The sequence below is a fragment of the Rhinopithecus bieti genome, unplaced genomic scaffold (assembly GCF_001698545.2).
Source record: "Rhinopithecus bieti isolate Rb0 unplaced genomic scaffold, ASM169854v2 scaffold_11488, whole genome shotgun sequence".
Classification (NCBI taxonomy): domain Eukaryota; kingdom Metazoa; phylum Chordata; class Mammalia; order Primates; family Cercopithecidae; genus Rhinopithecus; species Rhinopithecus bieti.
In genome coordinates, this window is record NW_016806879.1 from 1,165,289 (window position 1) to 1,180,750 (window position 15,462).

The 15,462-nt window shown below is 57.6% G+C and overlaps 1 protein-coding gene across 1 annotated transcript in view; it reads right to left on the reverse strand.

Moving 5' to 3' along the window:
* DAGLA (diacylglycerol lipase alpha) overlaps nt 1-13,739 on the reverse strand; it is a 28,578-nt gene extending 14,839 nt beyond the window's left edge. Inside the window, 9 exon segments of the mRNA XM_017878432.1 lie at nt 932-1,056; nt 3,313-3,390; nt 4,000-4,134; nt 6,218-6,305; nt 8,740-8,878; nt 9,364-9,465; nt 11,449-11,660; nt 12,103-12,241; nt 13,371-13,739. Of these exon segments, the coding sequence (XP_017733921.1) occupies nt 932-1,056; nt 3,313-3,390; nt 4,000-4,134; nt 6,218-6,305; nt 8,740-8,878; nt 9,364-9,465; nt 11,449-11,660; nt 12,103-12,197 (974 nt within the window). The 5' untranslated portion in view covers nt 12,198-12,241; nt 13,371-13,739.
* Between the last annotated feature and the right edge of the window lie 1,723 nt (nt 13,740-15,462).

Here is a 15,462-nt window from a genome sequence, read left to right on the forward strand (position 1 = left end):
GGGCATGAGGTGATCTAGTCCTCTCTGATCAGTTGCTGGAGGGATGGTGAGATTCGGCCCCGAGAGCCACCCAGCTTTCTGAGGACAGGGAGGGCACTGCAGAGTAGGTGTGGCTGCTGCGGGTCCCAAGGGCAGAGGTGTCAAGGAAAGAAACTGCTGCCCAGAATGCCAGTCTTTCCAGAACGGGAGCTCAGGGAGCTGTCCTCCTTCTGCCTGGCATGAGCTGAGGGCGGAGACACCCAGGACAGGGAGGGGTTCCTCCTGGAGCAGGTGCCCTTCTCTGGCCCACTTAGGAAAGCAGAGTCCACCCAGTCCCCAAGCGGTGGGCTGAGGGTGGAGCCAGGCTGCAGGTCAGGTCTGGGACTAAGGCCTTTCCTAGACCCCTACGAGGAAGGTTGGAGCCTTTAAGTAACAGGCCTTCTTGGTGCCTTTCCAGAGACCCCTATGGATCGGGCCTCCCTACCAGGGAAGTCCTTTCTTCTAGAAAGGCAGAGCACATGAGGGGAGCTGAGAGAAGGGAAGATGTGGGCAGAAGGGAATGGCTGAGGGGGCAGAGAGAGAACGCCAGAAGGGGAGGGAAGGCAGCAGTATGAGTGTTATGCAATATCTCATCTAGCCCTCTCCAAAAAATTCCACGAGGTATGTATCAACATCTTCACTTCGCAGATAAAGAAACCAAGGCTCAGAGAGGTAGACCCACTTGCCCAAGGCTGCAAGTGACAACATCTGGATTCAAACCCTTAACTGTGTGACTCCGAAGCCCACAACTTCACTGCTCAGGGATAACAAAGAACTAGAAAGGCTGAGGCCCACAGGGGTGCAGAAAAGAAGCCATTCAGGGCAAAGCAGCGGGCGCAGCTCCTTAGCCCTTCCTCACATACCACCCGGGAGGAGAGGCGCAATCGCTGGGAGACGGGACAGGGGTACTCACGAGCAAGACCGAGCCAGTTGGCAGAGGCCGCAGGCAGGCTTCCGCATCAGGTACATGGGCCACCCATAGGCAGCCAGGGCAAAGAGCATGTAGTAGCAGACCTCTTTGTAGCGGAGCATCTCTTGCTAGAAGAGAGGAGGCAGAGGGCAGTCACCTCCTGCCCTTCCTGCCTGCAGCCTCAGGGCCCAGCAGTTCCCCAGGGTGGGAGACTGCAGACCCACCCCCAGGCAGGGAGGCGCTGCTGGTCCCCTGCTGAGGTGTGGGGCCCAGGCCTTGGAGGAAGGCCACGCCTCCAGGCGATAATTGCATTTCCCTAATTATCTCCATGCAACCAGAACACGAATCCTCAGAGATCTGTCCTGTTGCTCCAGTCTCAGAATGAATGATTTGGGGACAGAAAATCACTTGGTCCATTTCCTTGCCTGTTTCCCAGAGAAGGGAAGAGTTGAGGGGCTTGAGGAGTAATCCCCGCACCTCAGCAATCAGTGCTGGGAAAATGTAGCCCTGAGAGGCCCCGGCCCTCTAGCTGGGTGGGGTGTGTGGGCCTTGAGCAACAGGGCAGCCACGCTGGGCCAGGAGACCAGTCACCAAATCTCTGGCCCTCCTGTTCTTTGACTGCAAATATCGGGAACCTTCAACTTGACTCAGCCAGCTGCAGGTTCCCAGGGCTCCGGGCAGGGGCTGTGGTGGTGGGAGATTGGGATCTCTCCGGAGAAAGGCGCCAGTTTGCAAGTCAGTGTGTCTGAGGCCCAGCGGCCACTGTGGACACTGAGGAGGTTATTAGCTGCTGGGGTGGAGGCAGGAAGAGGCAGGGGTGTCCCAGCAAAGTGTCTGCCAGCTTCCAGTTTTTCACGAGTGCCCCAGGCACTGGGAGAGGGAATTAGTCACCTTGTAAAAGTTAAGGAGGGTGATTAGTCACCTTGTGAAGTGAAATAGGTAGCATCTTGATCAGGGCCCGGAGGGGTGGAAACATCCCTGGCCAGCTCAGCTGCTCTTCAGGAACGAGAGTGGGAAGGAGGTAATTATCCTCTCCCTGTCGGGAGCTCCCTGCAGCCCTGGGGATGGGGTGGGCCCTGGCAGCCTCTGCCAGGTGGCAGGTGTGACCCTGGCACCTCAATGGGAGTCACTTGATGGGAGTCACAGCTGCCTGCCCTCCCCGCTCCCTGTGAGGAGTGGGAGGGAGAGGGTGGTGAGAATATCCAGGACAGAGCCTGGCAAGCAGAAATGGGCTGGTTTGGGGCACCTACTATGGATATGGCTATTTTCAGAGAGGATACAAATGCCTGCTTTAGTGGGGAGTAGGGACAGGCAGGGAGGACTGAGGCTTTTCTAGAGGATTGAGTGTTGGGGGTTTTTTTCTTCTTTTTAAGGGACAGTGCAGCTGGAGTGCAGTGGCAATCATAGCTCACTGCAGCCCTGATCTTCTGGGCTCAAGCAATCCTCCTACCTCAGTGTCCCAAGTAGCTGGGGTCACAGGCATGTGCCACCATGCTTGGCTATTTTTTTATTTTTTATAGAGACAAGGTCTCACTATGTGGCCCAGGCTGGTCTCAAACTCCTGGCCTCAAGCAGTCCTCCCACTTTGGCTTCCCAAAGTGCTGGGATTGCAGGTGCAAGACAGCACATGTGGCCTAAAGGACTGAGACTTCTAAGAGACGGAATCCTTTCCATTAGCATCCTGGCTGGCACTGAGGCTTCCTGGCACTGTGATGGGAATGGCTCGCATCCTCTCAGCACAGCTCTGGTAGAAGGTGTGCCCAGCGTCATTTCACAGATACAGGATCAGGCTCAGAGGGGATGAGGGGCCTGCTGGAGGTCGCAGAGACAGGCATCAGAGCAGATGCATGCTCCAATCATTTGCTTCCTAAGGCAGGGCCTGTTTCTCCCGGCTGCCAGCTGTGGTTTCAGCCTGGGCTGCACTAGGCCCTGGGCTGGGGCCCTCCCACCATGGTACGGGCACCACCTTTCCCTATAACACACTGGATTTCTACGAAAGACGATTGAGAAAAGGTTCCACTACAAGAAAGCTTGGAAACCCAAGTACTATGCCCCTTGTGTTTCATAACAGCAGCAGGAGCGGCAAAAGCCCTAGCAGCTCACCCTGGGGAAGCACTCTGTCATCTCAAGAGGCCAGGACCAAACACTTCGGAACTTGGTAAAGGAATTCAGGGGATTTGTTTGTAGAACCGGTGTGAGGTGGGTGGTTCTCGTGAGGGGCATGATCTGAGCAGAGAGGCTCTCCGGAGAGCCTGGAGGAGGGGGACAGGGCAGGGGCAATGTGGCTGGCACTGCAAGGGCAGCTAGGAGGAGTTTGCTTAGGTCATTGTGGCAGAGTGCGAGGGATGGGGATGGGGTGGGGTAAGAGCTGATCTCTGACTCACCGAATTCTTGAGGTCGAGGTACTTGGTGTTTCTGGTCACCGGCATCCCAGACAGGAAGGCCAAGATGTCGTTGTTTGCCTGTAAGACAGGCAGGTGAAGAGGGACAATCGCTGGCCCAGGCCCTGGTGTCCGCCCGCTTCCCAAAGGCCGAGAAGCCCAAAGGGCTTGCAGCTTCTAATTCTTCCAGGATTCAGCCACTTTTCCAAAATCTGAGGTGTCCCCATATTTCCAGATGCTCCCCTTCTACCCAAAACATCAAGCCCCTGAGGACATTCCTGGCCCACAGCAGGGGGAAGGTATTTTGTATGAGACACTGAGAAACCCTAACTGGGGTTGATGTGCTGGTGGGGATGTGGGGTGGGCAGAGCAGCCATGTAGAAGACCGACTCGGGAGCTCACAGCATCCACTAAGCCTGCGGTTAGAAGTCCTTTGAGAGCCAGCCCCAGAGGCAGTCATGCATGGCCTGGAAAGTCCCTCGAATAGTAGTCACGGAAAGCCTGGCCGAAGGACAAGCTCAGGAAGGCAGGGGGAGCCAGAGGAAAAGGTGATCTCCAGGGTGCAAGAGGGTGCATGGTCACTGGGGAGTGGCATGGGAGCTGAGTCCTCTGCTGCAGGGGCCACAGGGAAGGGGCTTGAAAGGAGGGTGGTGTGGAGAGGTGACCTGGAGAGGGGCTGGCAGTGCTCACCTCATCCAGCACGGCATTGCGCTTGGCCCGCTGCCGCTGCCGGAGCAGCACCAGGCCAGCAATGATGTCGGACGGTACAATGTCAAGGTCCCGGAAGAACTCCGCAAAGAGGTAGGCAATTTCTGAGTAGGCATCCTATGAGGTCCAGGAAGGCAGGAGGCAGTGGCAGGGGAGCAGGAGAGAGGACGAGAGGCCAGGAGTAAATCCCCCAGGACTGGGACGCTGCAGAAGCAGGTGTCTGCTCGGGGATCCCCTGGGCAGGTTCTCCCTGGCACCTCCACAGCGCCCGCTGAGCCTGACCCCATGCGGCCCTGTGCGCCTGTGACCCTGAGGGCCCTGCCCAGGGCTCTGGGCTCCTAGACCTGGCAGTAGCCTCCCAGCCCTCTCCTCTCCTTGGAATTTGCGCGGTGCCCACTGTCTACCAAGAGCAGGCGCCTACTTGAGTCACTCTGCTTTCCCAGATGCTAGGATCAAGGCCGGGTGGCTCTGGCTCATTTCTCCTCTAGCCATTCTCTCGAGCACAGAAACCAAACTAAGCTCCTGGCTGCCTTCGCCCCACCAGCTGGGACCTTGGAAGTCCCTCTTAAGGCCTCTGTGGAGCCTGCTAGGTCTCAGGTCCCCTCCCCCAGCTACCCACAGGTTGCTGGCTCAGTGATCCCCACAATGTGCCCTAGAAGGTGGGTGTTCTCTCTGGTCCAGTGGCCCCCCTGTGGCTTCTCTCCAGGTCCTTGGCCTGAGGACAGCGCATGTCTGGGCCTCAGGGCAGGAGGCGAGCCCTGCTGGCTGGTGCACTCTTAGTCTTCCCTTCCTGGCCCCACGCTGCAGCCCCAGCCCTGAGCCTCTTCCCTAACCTGTCAGGAGAAGCTGAGGTGGGAACAACCACATGGCCATGAAGTCTGTCTCAGTGGGTCTCGCCCCTGGGTGTTTGGCACTCGTAAGTGAATAAATCAAGGGCTACAAATTCAAATGCCGAATGGAGCCAAACAGAGCCAGCTACTGCTCAGCTCCAGCTGACCAGAGGCCCTCCAGGGCCCACTTCGCCAGATTCAGAAATACAGAAGTTTATGGAGACACCCCTGATTTTTAAATACTGGCATCCAATTAAAATGTAAGCAACACAGCACAGGCTGATCAAAACATGCTTGGGACCGGACCTGGCCCCTGAGGCCATCAGTGTCTATCAGGACCTTTGCCCTGGGGCTCCACTGTGATGTGCTATCTTTTCCCCAGACTCTGACAACAGCCCCAGCTCTGCCCGTGCACCCGGAGGGGCTGGCGTGCCCTCCACACAGCAGCCCCAGCCTCCATCCGCCAGGGGCCAGCTCTCTGCCCTCTGCAAGGCCTGCCTACAGCCCAGACCCCTCAGACCGCCCCAGAGAGACCCAAGGGGGTGCTCCCCGCCCACCAGGGAACCTCGCGGGCTTTCTTACACTTGATTACTCACTCTACGGCTCACCAGGGGACGCTGGTGGGCAGGAGCCACTCGAGGCTTCCCGGTGGCTTCCATGGAAGGCACTTGGCCGTCTGCCTCAGGGAGGAGTGGTCTCCTGACCTCACTGGCTCTGCTACTAACTAGCTGTGGGACGCTGAGCAAGTCACTCCACCTCTCTGGGCCTCAGCTGCCTGATCTGTAAAATGAGGGGTGGGACTAGATGATCTCTAAGGTCCCTGCTCGCTGCGGGGTGCCCCTGGAGGATCCCGGGGCCTGCTTCCCTTCCCTCCCCTTTGGGGGCCACCCCCAGCTGGCCGTGTCTTCCTTCTGCAGTGCCCTGGCATTAAGTCTGACCCTCTGGCCACTCCTCCGAGCTCCCAGGTGCTGAAGGCTATGTGTCCCCATCTAAGACTGTGCTAAATGCCTATCGGCTTTGCCAGGCCTTCTTGATTAATTTGCTGCTAGTGAAATGCTACTTTTCTTTGTCTTTAGGTCACCCTGACTCTGCGTATTTCTTCTCCTAAACTACAGTATAAGTTCCAAGGGAGTCTATGCAGTCTTCACAGCTTTCTGTTCCCTTGACAAAGCAAGTGGACGCAGTCTTGCATGCTGGAGCGAGTGGCTCAGTGAATAACAGGCCCTGTGTGAGCAGGCTGTACTTGCTGCTGGAAACCCAGCTCCTTCCCACCAGCCCTGCCCCACCCTGCTTTGCCAAAGGAGCAAACAGCCCCTTAATCACCTGACCACAGGATGTGAGCCAGAGGGGAGCGACCTCCCAGTACTTACTGACTGGGAGTCCTTCGTCCGCGTGCAGCAGAGGAACACTTTGAGCCGGCGCGACCAGCTGGTGGCTTGACCCTCCTCTAAGCGGTGCCTGCAAAGCAGGAGAGGCAGTATGTGTGAGGTCAGAGGGCTGGACCAGAAGAGCTGGGACCCAGACATTCTGGAAACAGGGCAGCCTGTTCCCAGGACCTTACCAAAGGGTTCCCACAGGGGGTTCTTGGGGGTTACAGGGCCCAGGCCCTGTCAGAGCTGGTGGCCAGTGGCCTGGCCGCTGGCCAACAGCGGCACTCCCTGACAGACTCCTGCTAGCCTAAAATGGTGTGTGCTGTTGGCCAAAGGTGGGTGGGTGGAAGAGGGAGGTGGGGAGTGCTGGAGAGACTACCTGGCTTTTGGAAGACTGAACACAGGCAGGCTCTGGGGCTTCAGAGCTGGGAGCCCAAAGTGGGAGCTACCCTGCAGCTCAGGTGTCCAAAGACTCAAACCCCGGGAGAGGTCAGCAGGGTATTGGGCCTCTCTGTCGTCTCGTTCGAAGGCCTGGAACAGACCTTCCAGAAAGACCTGCTTTTCCCCAGAAAGGATTTCAGACACTTACATACTTACATACTCTACTTACAGGAAATTTATGGGGCTGAATGAGGTTCTGCATTTCCCAATTCCTTGGATCTGATACCTAGGTAGGGAGAGGGCTCCATCCCTCACCCACATGGTTGCCCTTGTCTATTCTTACCCCCCAACCCCACCCCCAGTGGGTCTGGCTGCTCAGATGGAGATTCAGGGTCTCCAGGAGTCTGTACCCAAAGGCAGAGCAATGCGCCAGTTATTCACAGAGGTTCCTCCTAGGCTGGATGTCTGCAGTCGGTGTGTTTTGAGCGTAAAGATAACAGATCCAACATTAAAAGTGCAGACCTCTAAACCGAGCAAGAAGGGGCTGGCTTGCTTTTGTGCCATGTGCTGGCCCCTTAAAAGCCTGATGCTGGGTGGTCAGGAGAGGAAGGCAAGGGTGGCCCTCAGATGCATTCAAGGCACTTAACATCCATCTGGAGAGACAGGCCAGGCCTTTTTTGAGCCTCTTGGCTCCTCCATCTGTCTAAGGACCGCTTCCTGCTCTCCAACCCTGGCTCCATAAGGCAGATGGCCACGAGAAGGAGGACAACAGGGTCTTCCAGGGCTAAAGAAGGTGGGTAGGGAAGGGTGCAGGGAATTGCTGCTCTGGGGACCTGCTGGCTCTTAGGGACTTGGACAGCTGTATATCCAAAACCAATGTCCCACCTTCCAGGGCTTGATGAAGGGACAGTGTGCTGGCCAAGCAGGGTTCCCAGAGCACTGTGGGATGGGTGGTGGTGGCCAGCTAGGCTGGGAGGGAAAATGGGCTATGGAGCCTTGGCTCCTAGACCTGACATTTTGGGCTGGGACGTGGCCAGAGCAGGCACGGGTGTGGCTCTGGCTGCAGTGCTGAGCTGACGTGGAAGGTCCACGGGGAGCCGAACACAGCAGTGCAGGAGGGTGGGATGGGGAGAATTCCTGCCGAGCGGGGGGGCGTCCAGGCAGCTGGCTCCCCAGGTGAGGGCGCTTGAGCCAGCTGCTCTGGGCTGCAGGTGTGGTGCCAGTTCTGCACCTCAGCAGCTTGACCTGGGGCAGGCGACCTGCCCTCTCTGGGACATGGATTCGTCATCTGTGGAATGGATCTCACAACCATGCCGGGGTTCACAAAGGGATTAAATGGATGAATTGTGTGAAGGGCTCGGCATGGGGAGCTTCTTACGTAATGCACTGTAGAAGCCCCATTAATAGGAGGTACTGGGACCCACCCTGGAAGCCCCTGTCTTTTTCTTTCAACAAACAGAAATTATTGTGACACTGCCTGGATGCCCTCTCTTATTTTGTCTGCCATGGCACACTTTCCCCATGGTTAAAACATCATGCAAAATTCACGCCCTCTAGGAAGCTTTCCTTGACTTACCTTTCTCAATCTCTGAATCCTACAGGCAGCCGAGCCTAATTTAACAGTTAGTTAAGCAAGGACTTTAAAGCCAGACAGCCTGGGCTAGTTCCCAGCATTACCATTTTCGAGCTGTGCAACCTCAGGCCAGTCCCATCATCTCTCTGTACGTCAGTTTCTCCACCCATATGATGGGGAAGATGACAGCTGTCTGGTGGACTTGTAATTTACTACACACAATGCTTGGTTTTGCTGTTATTATCACTGTTATCATCAGCAGTGACAATGATGACAACAGTTACTATTAACTGAGCACTTACCCAGTGTGAGCACTGTATTAGTCACTCTGCAGGTATCATCTCAGTTAAATCTCACAACAACATCACGAGACAAGAATTGTTATTCCCACTTTATAGACAAGGAAACTGAGGCAGGCAGCAGTTAAGCCCTTTGACTAATGCCCATGGCTCACAAGATGTTGGCATGCAGTCTGGGAGGCCTGGGATCGCCTCCTGGAGAATGGAGACCTCTGCCCACCAGTCAGCAAAGCCCACCTTGCGACTGCCCACCCAGCCCTCTGACTGACCGCAGGTTGTAGGTCCGCAGGTTACGCTGCCTCCTCTTGGTGGCTCTCAGCTTGACAAAGGTGCGGCCCGTGGGGTCAAAGACGCACAGGACAGTGATGCACACGCTGAGGATGACTACCCAGTTGCAGACAACCATTCCTGCGGGCAGCAGTGGGAGGCAATAGGCAGAGGCGTTGGGGATACCTCTTTGGCTCACCCGCTCTGAAGAAAGGGACATTGGAGCCTCCCTAACTCCAAATGCTGCTGAGGACAAAAGCCAGGCTCCAAAGCCCCTGGTCCCAGTCTCTGGCCACATACGTGGCCACCCTCTTGCCCACCCACAACCCCGAGGGCCACTCTTGGCTCAGAGCAGGCAGCTTTGTGGGTTTCTAAGGAGGTGCTGAGGAGCCTTGACTTGACCTGAGCAGCTCTGTGCCTGCTGCAGCCCACCCCAGACAAGGGTCCCCCAAGGGTAGTTGGCAGGCCTCAAGGGTGAGGGAAGCAGCCTCGCCCAGTCAACCTGCTGGTGCCCCCACAGAAGCCACTTCCCTCTGGCAGTACCCAAGCTTCTTCCTCTCTAAACTGATCCTGTCTCCTGTGCCCCCGGGGCTGCTGAGGCTCCAGCAGGCCTCACCCAGACATACCGAGGGTGACATTCTTGGCAGTGAGGTCATTGCAGGAGGTGTAGTACTGAGTGAGCCAGACGATGCCCACGATGGCGTAGATGAACTCGATCACCAGGATGGCTGCAAGGAGAGCAGGCCTGGCTGAAGGATGGCTGCCACTTGCCCGCCAGGGAAGGGCCTAGAACCCTGGCCTGGCCTTTCCTATTGTGAGGCTTTCAGCCAGCTCAGTAGCAAAGGCAGAGGCAGCGGGTCAGCAGCACTCCCCCACCCCCACCTCCACCTCCCAGGCCCAAGCCTGTCCTGTCACCATTTGGTCCTGCTGGCCCCTGCCCGACCGCTTGCAATGGGCCCACCACCTCTCCGAGCTTCTGTGCTCTCAGGTCCCCAGGGCCTCCCTGATGGAGTTTTGCTCTTGTTGCCCAGGCTGGAGTGCAATGGTGTGATCTTGACTCACTGCAACTCCTGCCTCCTGGGTTCAAGCGATTCTCCTGCTTCAGCCTCCAGGGTAGCTGGGATTACGCGCACCCGCCACCAGGCCTGGCTAAGTTTTATATTTTCAGTAGAGACGGAGTTTCACCATGTTGGCCAGGCTGGTCTTGAACTCCTGAACTCAAGTGATCCACCCACCTCGGCCTCCCAAAGTGCTGGGATTACAGGCGTGAGCCACCGCGCCTGGCCCATTTCCTCATTCTTTCAGGATTTCAGAATCGTATGTCCGAACTCTGGAATCAGACATATCTTAGGCAAGTTACCTATTCTCTCTGAGCCTCCATTTCCTCATCTGTAAAACGGGAGTGACAACATCTATGTCATAGGACTGTGCAAAAATTAGATGAGAGCATGTTCACTTCATGGAAACTATTTCCCAGCAAGAGGCCTCTGGAACCTGATGGAGGAGAAGGGAAGGGTCCAGCAGCCAGTCTGCATCTAGCTCAGGCCCCTCAGGGGCCGAGACTGGAGGGGAGGGGTATGGAGTGGTGGCTGAGGAGATCTGCTGGCCTCAGGAGGGCAGCCTGGGAAGCCCCAGCTCCATGGGCAGCAGTGTGGCAGCTCAGAGACCAGACTTTGGAGCCAGACAGCGTGGGTTCAAATCCCAGCTCCGACATTTACATGCTTACTAGTTGTGTGACCTTGAGGGGGGCTAAGACTGGGCCCCAGTTTCCTCATCTACAAATGGAGACCAGTAACACCTGCTCCCTGTGAATTAACACAGGAAAAAGGGCTTAGCCCAGTGCACAGAAGCACAACAGCAGTGTTCACTAGAAATGACCAGAAGAGGCTGCAACCTGAGCCCAAGAAGAGGACACAGGCTGGTCCCCTGGCGAGCTGGCCCAGACCCCTGAGGGGGTTCCCAGGAAGCAGGGGGCCTGTTTTGAGAAGGATCACAAGGAAGATGTGCTTTGAAGAGATGCACATGGTTTAAGATAGGGGTCGGCACCTTTTTCTGTAAAAGGTCAGAGAGTAAACATCTTGGACTCTGGGACTCCTCAACTCGGCTGTTGTAGGGGCAAAGCAGCTGGAGACAATACCTAACTGAAAGGATATGTTCCAATAAAACCTTATTTTCTCTTTTTTTGAGACGGAGTCTTGCTCTGTCACCCAGGCTGGAGTGCAGTGGCACGATCTTGGCTCGCTGCAACCTCCGCCTCCGCCTCACTGCAACCTCTGCCTCCCGGGTTCAAGTGATTCTCCTGCCTCAGCCTCCCAAGTAGCTGGGATTACAGGCATGTGCCACCACACCTGGCTAATTTTTGTATTTTTAGTAGAGACGGGGTTTCCCCATGTTCGCCAGTCTGGTCTCGAACTCCTGACCTTGTGATCCACCTGCCTCGGCCTCCCAAAAGTGCTGGGATTACAGGCATGAGCCACCGCACCTGGCCTAAAACCTTATTTAATAACACATACAGCAGGCTGGATTTGGCTCTCAGGCTGCAGTTTGCTGACCCCTAGTCTAGAATGTAAGCCATAGAAGGCCTTAGTTCACTGCTGTACCCCAGTCCTAAAACAAGGCCCGGCTTGCAACAAGTGCCCAGTAAATACTGGCTGAACGAATGGAGAGGTGGGAGTTGTCTGGGGCAGCACCCCAGGGTGGGTGGCCCTTACCCAGGCGCACGTAGAGCACGTACTGCATGGAGTCGCGGGGCTCCGTGTAGAGGATGCCCCCGCGCATGCTCAGCCAGATGATGGCCATCTCAGCAATCATGCAGCTCAGCAGGATGCCCAGGTAGCCGCGGCCGTGGTCCACCAGGTTCAGGGAGCAGGCCTCGTGCGGGTTATAGACCAGGCCGAAGAGCACCACGGACAGGATCACAAACCTGTCACAGGAATGCCCGTGTGAGCGAGGCCAGGCGGCCCCTGCACCTCAAGATGCCACTAGCAGGCAGGCCCCTCCCCAGCCTGGATTCAGTGGAAGGAGGGGTGGCAGCAGGCGCCTCCTCCATAAGACCATAGTCCACCTGGCATCGAATGCCTAGAAGGGCATGGGCAGCCAATAAAAGACTCAGGGTTAGCCACGGGGAGACAGCGGCAGCAACTCCCCCCAGTGTTGAGGTCAGGTCCAGCAAAGGTAGCAGGGGTCTCAGCTCCATGTGGGTATTGCCCTAAGGGGCTCAATGGTTCAGGCACCTCCTCCAGGCAGCTGGGGGCATGACAGGGTCAGGACTTGGGCCCAAGCAGAGAGGAACAAATAGCCAGAAAGCTTCCTTCCAGGCCTTGCTCCCCAAACCCAGGCCTGTGGCCCTGGGCCTGGGGACTCACCAGGTGGTATGCAGGAGGAAAAGGAAGATGGCCGGGAGGACGAGGTCATCGCTGCCCACAGACCAACGCCGCCGGAACACCACGATCCCGGGCATGGCTGGCGGCTCTGCAGAGGCTCAGCGGGCCTGGTGCTCACCTCCTGAAAGAAAGCAGAGGACCTTGTAGCTGCCTAAGGAGGTGAAAGCACCCAGGGCCACTGCATTCCTGGGCCACGGGACCAGTCCCTGTTGTGGCCAGAAGCACAGGCATTTTTGGAGCTGGCCACTGGAAGTGCTGACCCATCTCTAGGTGGGAGCCAACATAAAGGACCTTAGCAGCAGGAGACAGACTTCAGCCTTCCCCCTGGGGCGGGGGGGGGGTCTCTCCTGTCCCCTGAGACTGGCACTGGCCCCTAGGGATTGGCTTCTACCTGGGATTACCCCAACAGTCACTGTTCAGCTCTATTAAAGACCCCTTTTTTCCTCCTTCATGGGATCAGTGGGACCCTCAGCCCAGCCCTCAAACCCTATAATCTTTAGGCCTGGCCCAGTGCACACTGCCCTTGGAGTCAAGGGAGGGGCTTCCCAGACCAAGAACAAGTCCATCCAGTAGCACAAAGCCTGGCAGTGAAGGAGGAAAGCTGAAGGCCTTGGGAAGGTGGGAGCAAGGGACCCTGTATGGTTGGCAGCTGGGACTGACAAACATGGAGGGTGAGGAGTGCCTGGCATAGAGCAGGTGCTCAGTAAGTATTTCTTGAATGAGGGCTTCAGTTTCCTGCTTTGCTAGAAGCCAAGAGCATGCTCTATGTGTTGGTTTTGAACCCATCAGACAGAAGTCCCCACCACAGCTATGCCTCCAGGGAGGGAAGGGCACGGTTGAGGTGCAGGGTCAGGAGTAGGGCTTGGGACACCTTCCACCCCACACTGCTAGAAGGATGGGGTGAGCCCTTTGGGGTAACAACCCTCCCGGCAATCATACCTCCCAAGCCCACCCTGAGCCATGCAGCGTTTACAGCTGGATTTCCAACTCTCTGAAGTAGTTGAATTCAAATCAGCCTCGGCAAGCTCAGGAAAGAGTGCCTAGGAACTCAGGGCCCCACTCCTCAGCACCCCTAAGAGAAAGGAAGCAGCATGGGTGGGAGGCGACCCAACAGGGAGTTAGGTCCCCAGAGATACCCATAAAGGAATTCAGGGTAGCCCTACACTAAACTGTGGAGAGGGAGCCTTGCTGCAGGGGGCTGGGGACCAAGTTAGTGGGCAGCTGCCCCCCCGACGCCAGCAGAGGCTTACATGGCACCTGGTCCGGGGCAGGCGGCAGATCCTCCTCTCCCCAGTGGCGGCTCCGGGAAAAATGTGTGTCCGAGGAGCCCGGCATCATTCGGGGAGAAAGCAGCCAAGTCTCCCTTGGCCAGTGGGCATAGCCCTCAGGGTGGACGAGAGGGCGTGGGGCCGGGTGGCCAGCCCGCATGTCCGCCCGGCCCGCCTCCCTATCCCCGGTGCAGTCACTTGGCGAGCTGTGGCCTGGCTCCGGCTGGCGGCTGGCGGGCTAGCCTGCCGGGGTCGTGCCTACTCCTCCCCCCACCCTCAGGAAGTGACATCATCCCACTCTCTCTCCAAGGAGGAGTCGGAGCTCAGCTTCTGGGAAGCGGGGAGAAGGGTGGAGAGTGAGGGAGCGTGGTGGTGGGGTGGCTGGGCTTGGAAGGGGGGTGGTCTGTGGACTGCAGGGGGCCGGGGCTTCAGCAGTGCCTGTGACATGTGGCTGACAGCACCAGCTTCAGATTAGGGTTGGACATGATAGGACAGGAGGGGGCCGGAGCACCACGGGTGGCGGTTGGGCTGGGGCAGAACAGAGCTGCCAACAGCTGGCATTGCCGCCTCCTCCCCATCTCCAGGTGGTTCACAGAGGGTGAGGCGCAGTGCCGGGTCAGGCTCAGGGGGCTGTCGGGGCTGCCAGGAGCCCCTCACATGAATGGAATGGAATGGAATGGAATGGAATGAATCTAGAGGTGGGGGAGCAGCACGCCCCTACAGGTGCTGTGGCTCCGCATCCTGCTCTGATCTGGCCAGACTGGGGGAGAAGGGGGCAGTACTGTCCCAGAGGGGCTAGCTGGAGGGCTAGGGTCTGGCCCTACCCAGCCTGCCCCTAGGCCTGCCCCTGCCAGCAGCCCAGAATATCTCCTTCTCAGGTCCACCCCATGGATGGCCCCTCTCAGTCACCCTGGGAGGCCCCTCCTCTCACTCCCACCCTTGGCTCCATGGAGCCCAGGACAGCTAACACTCCTCGAGATCACACACCATCCACCCAACATGCTCACACTCACTCTGCACTACTCTCCTCTGCCCGAACCATGCCCGCTCGCCCCAGCTCTCAGGCTGGAAGGAGTGAGCCCAACCTGGCACTGGGCCCTGCAGAGGTGGCTGCAGGACTGTCAAGACGCTGGAGGGATATGACCAGTGGTAACCACTGCCCCCACCTCAGGGTGACCAGCCTGAGGCTAATTGCCATGGTCAATGCCAGTGCCTACCTAGAGCATGAGGCAGGGCTCGTGGGGCCGACACTGCTGGGTACCCAGTGACAGGCCTGCACCTGTGACCGACCCACCACCATAGAATCCGAGGCACAGAGGCTGGGATGCAAGAGCCAGGCTGGCTGGTTTTGAACCCGGGCTCTACCACATACCCACTGTGTGACTTATTAGCTGTGCCTCAGTTTCCTCAACTGTAAAATGTCAATTTGTAAAATGTCGATTATCCCTACCTCCAAAAGTCCTGGTAAGAATCACATGAGAGAAGGTCTGCAGAGGCCCTAACTGTCTGAGCTGGGGCGGGCAAGGCGGAGGGAGTGCAGGGAACCCCTCGCTGGACCAGCCACCCCTCCCGCCTGGGCTGGTGGAATCTCCAGCTGGTCACCAACAAGTCAAGGTCTGGGGTGGGGGTGGCAGGGCCTGTGCTGCATGGAGCTTGGGGGTGGGCCGCACCAATCTCCAAGTCAATTCATACATCTCTTGGGGCTGCTATTTTTAAGGGCCTGAATGGTGCCCTTTCTCCAGAGACCCCGGCCCATCACAATAAGGGCCTGTTCCCCTGCTGGGGATGTGATTTCATCTGGAGGAAATGTCTCAGGAGTGGGGAGGGCAGAGGCTACTTCCTGGTCTGGGGCTGCCACAAAGCACCTCTTCTGGCTCTCCTCCCCTGGGGCACAGGGTCCTCCCCTCTAACAGCCACAGTGGGGCGGGGGTGGGCGCTGCCTGCCCTTTCTATCCCACACCAGTGGGGCTTCCAGGGTAGGCACGACATACCTTCCAGCAGGGGCCACAGGGGCATTGCTGGGGGCTCCTCCTGCCTCTGGTTGGCCCCCCAGCGCAGGCAAGTGTGAACGGGG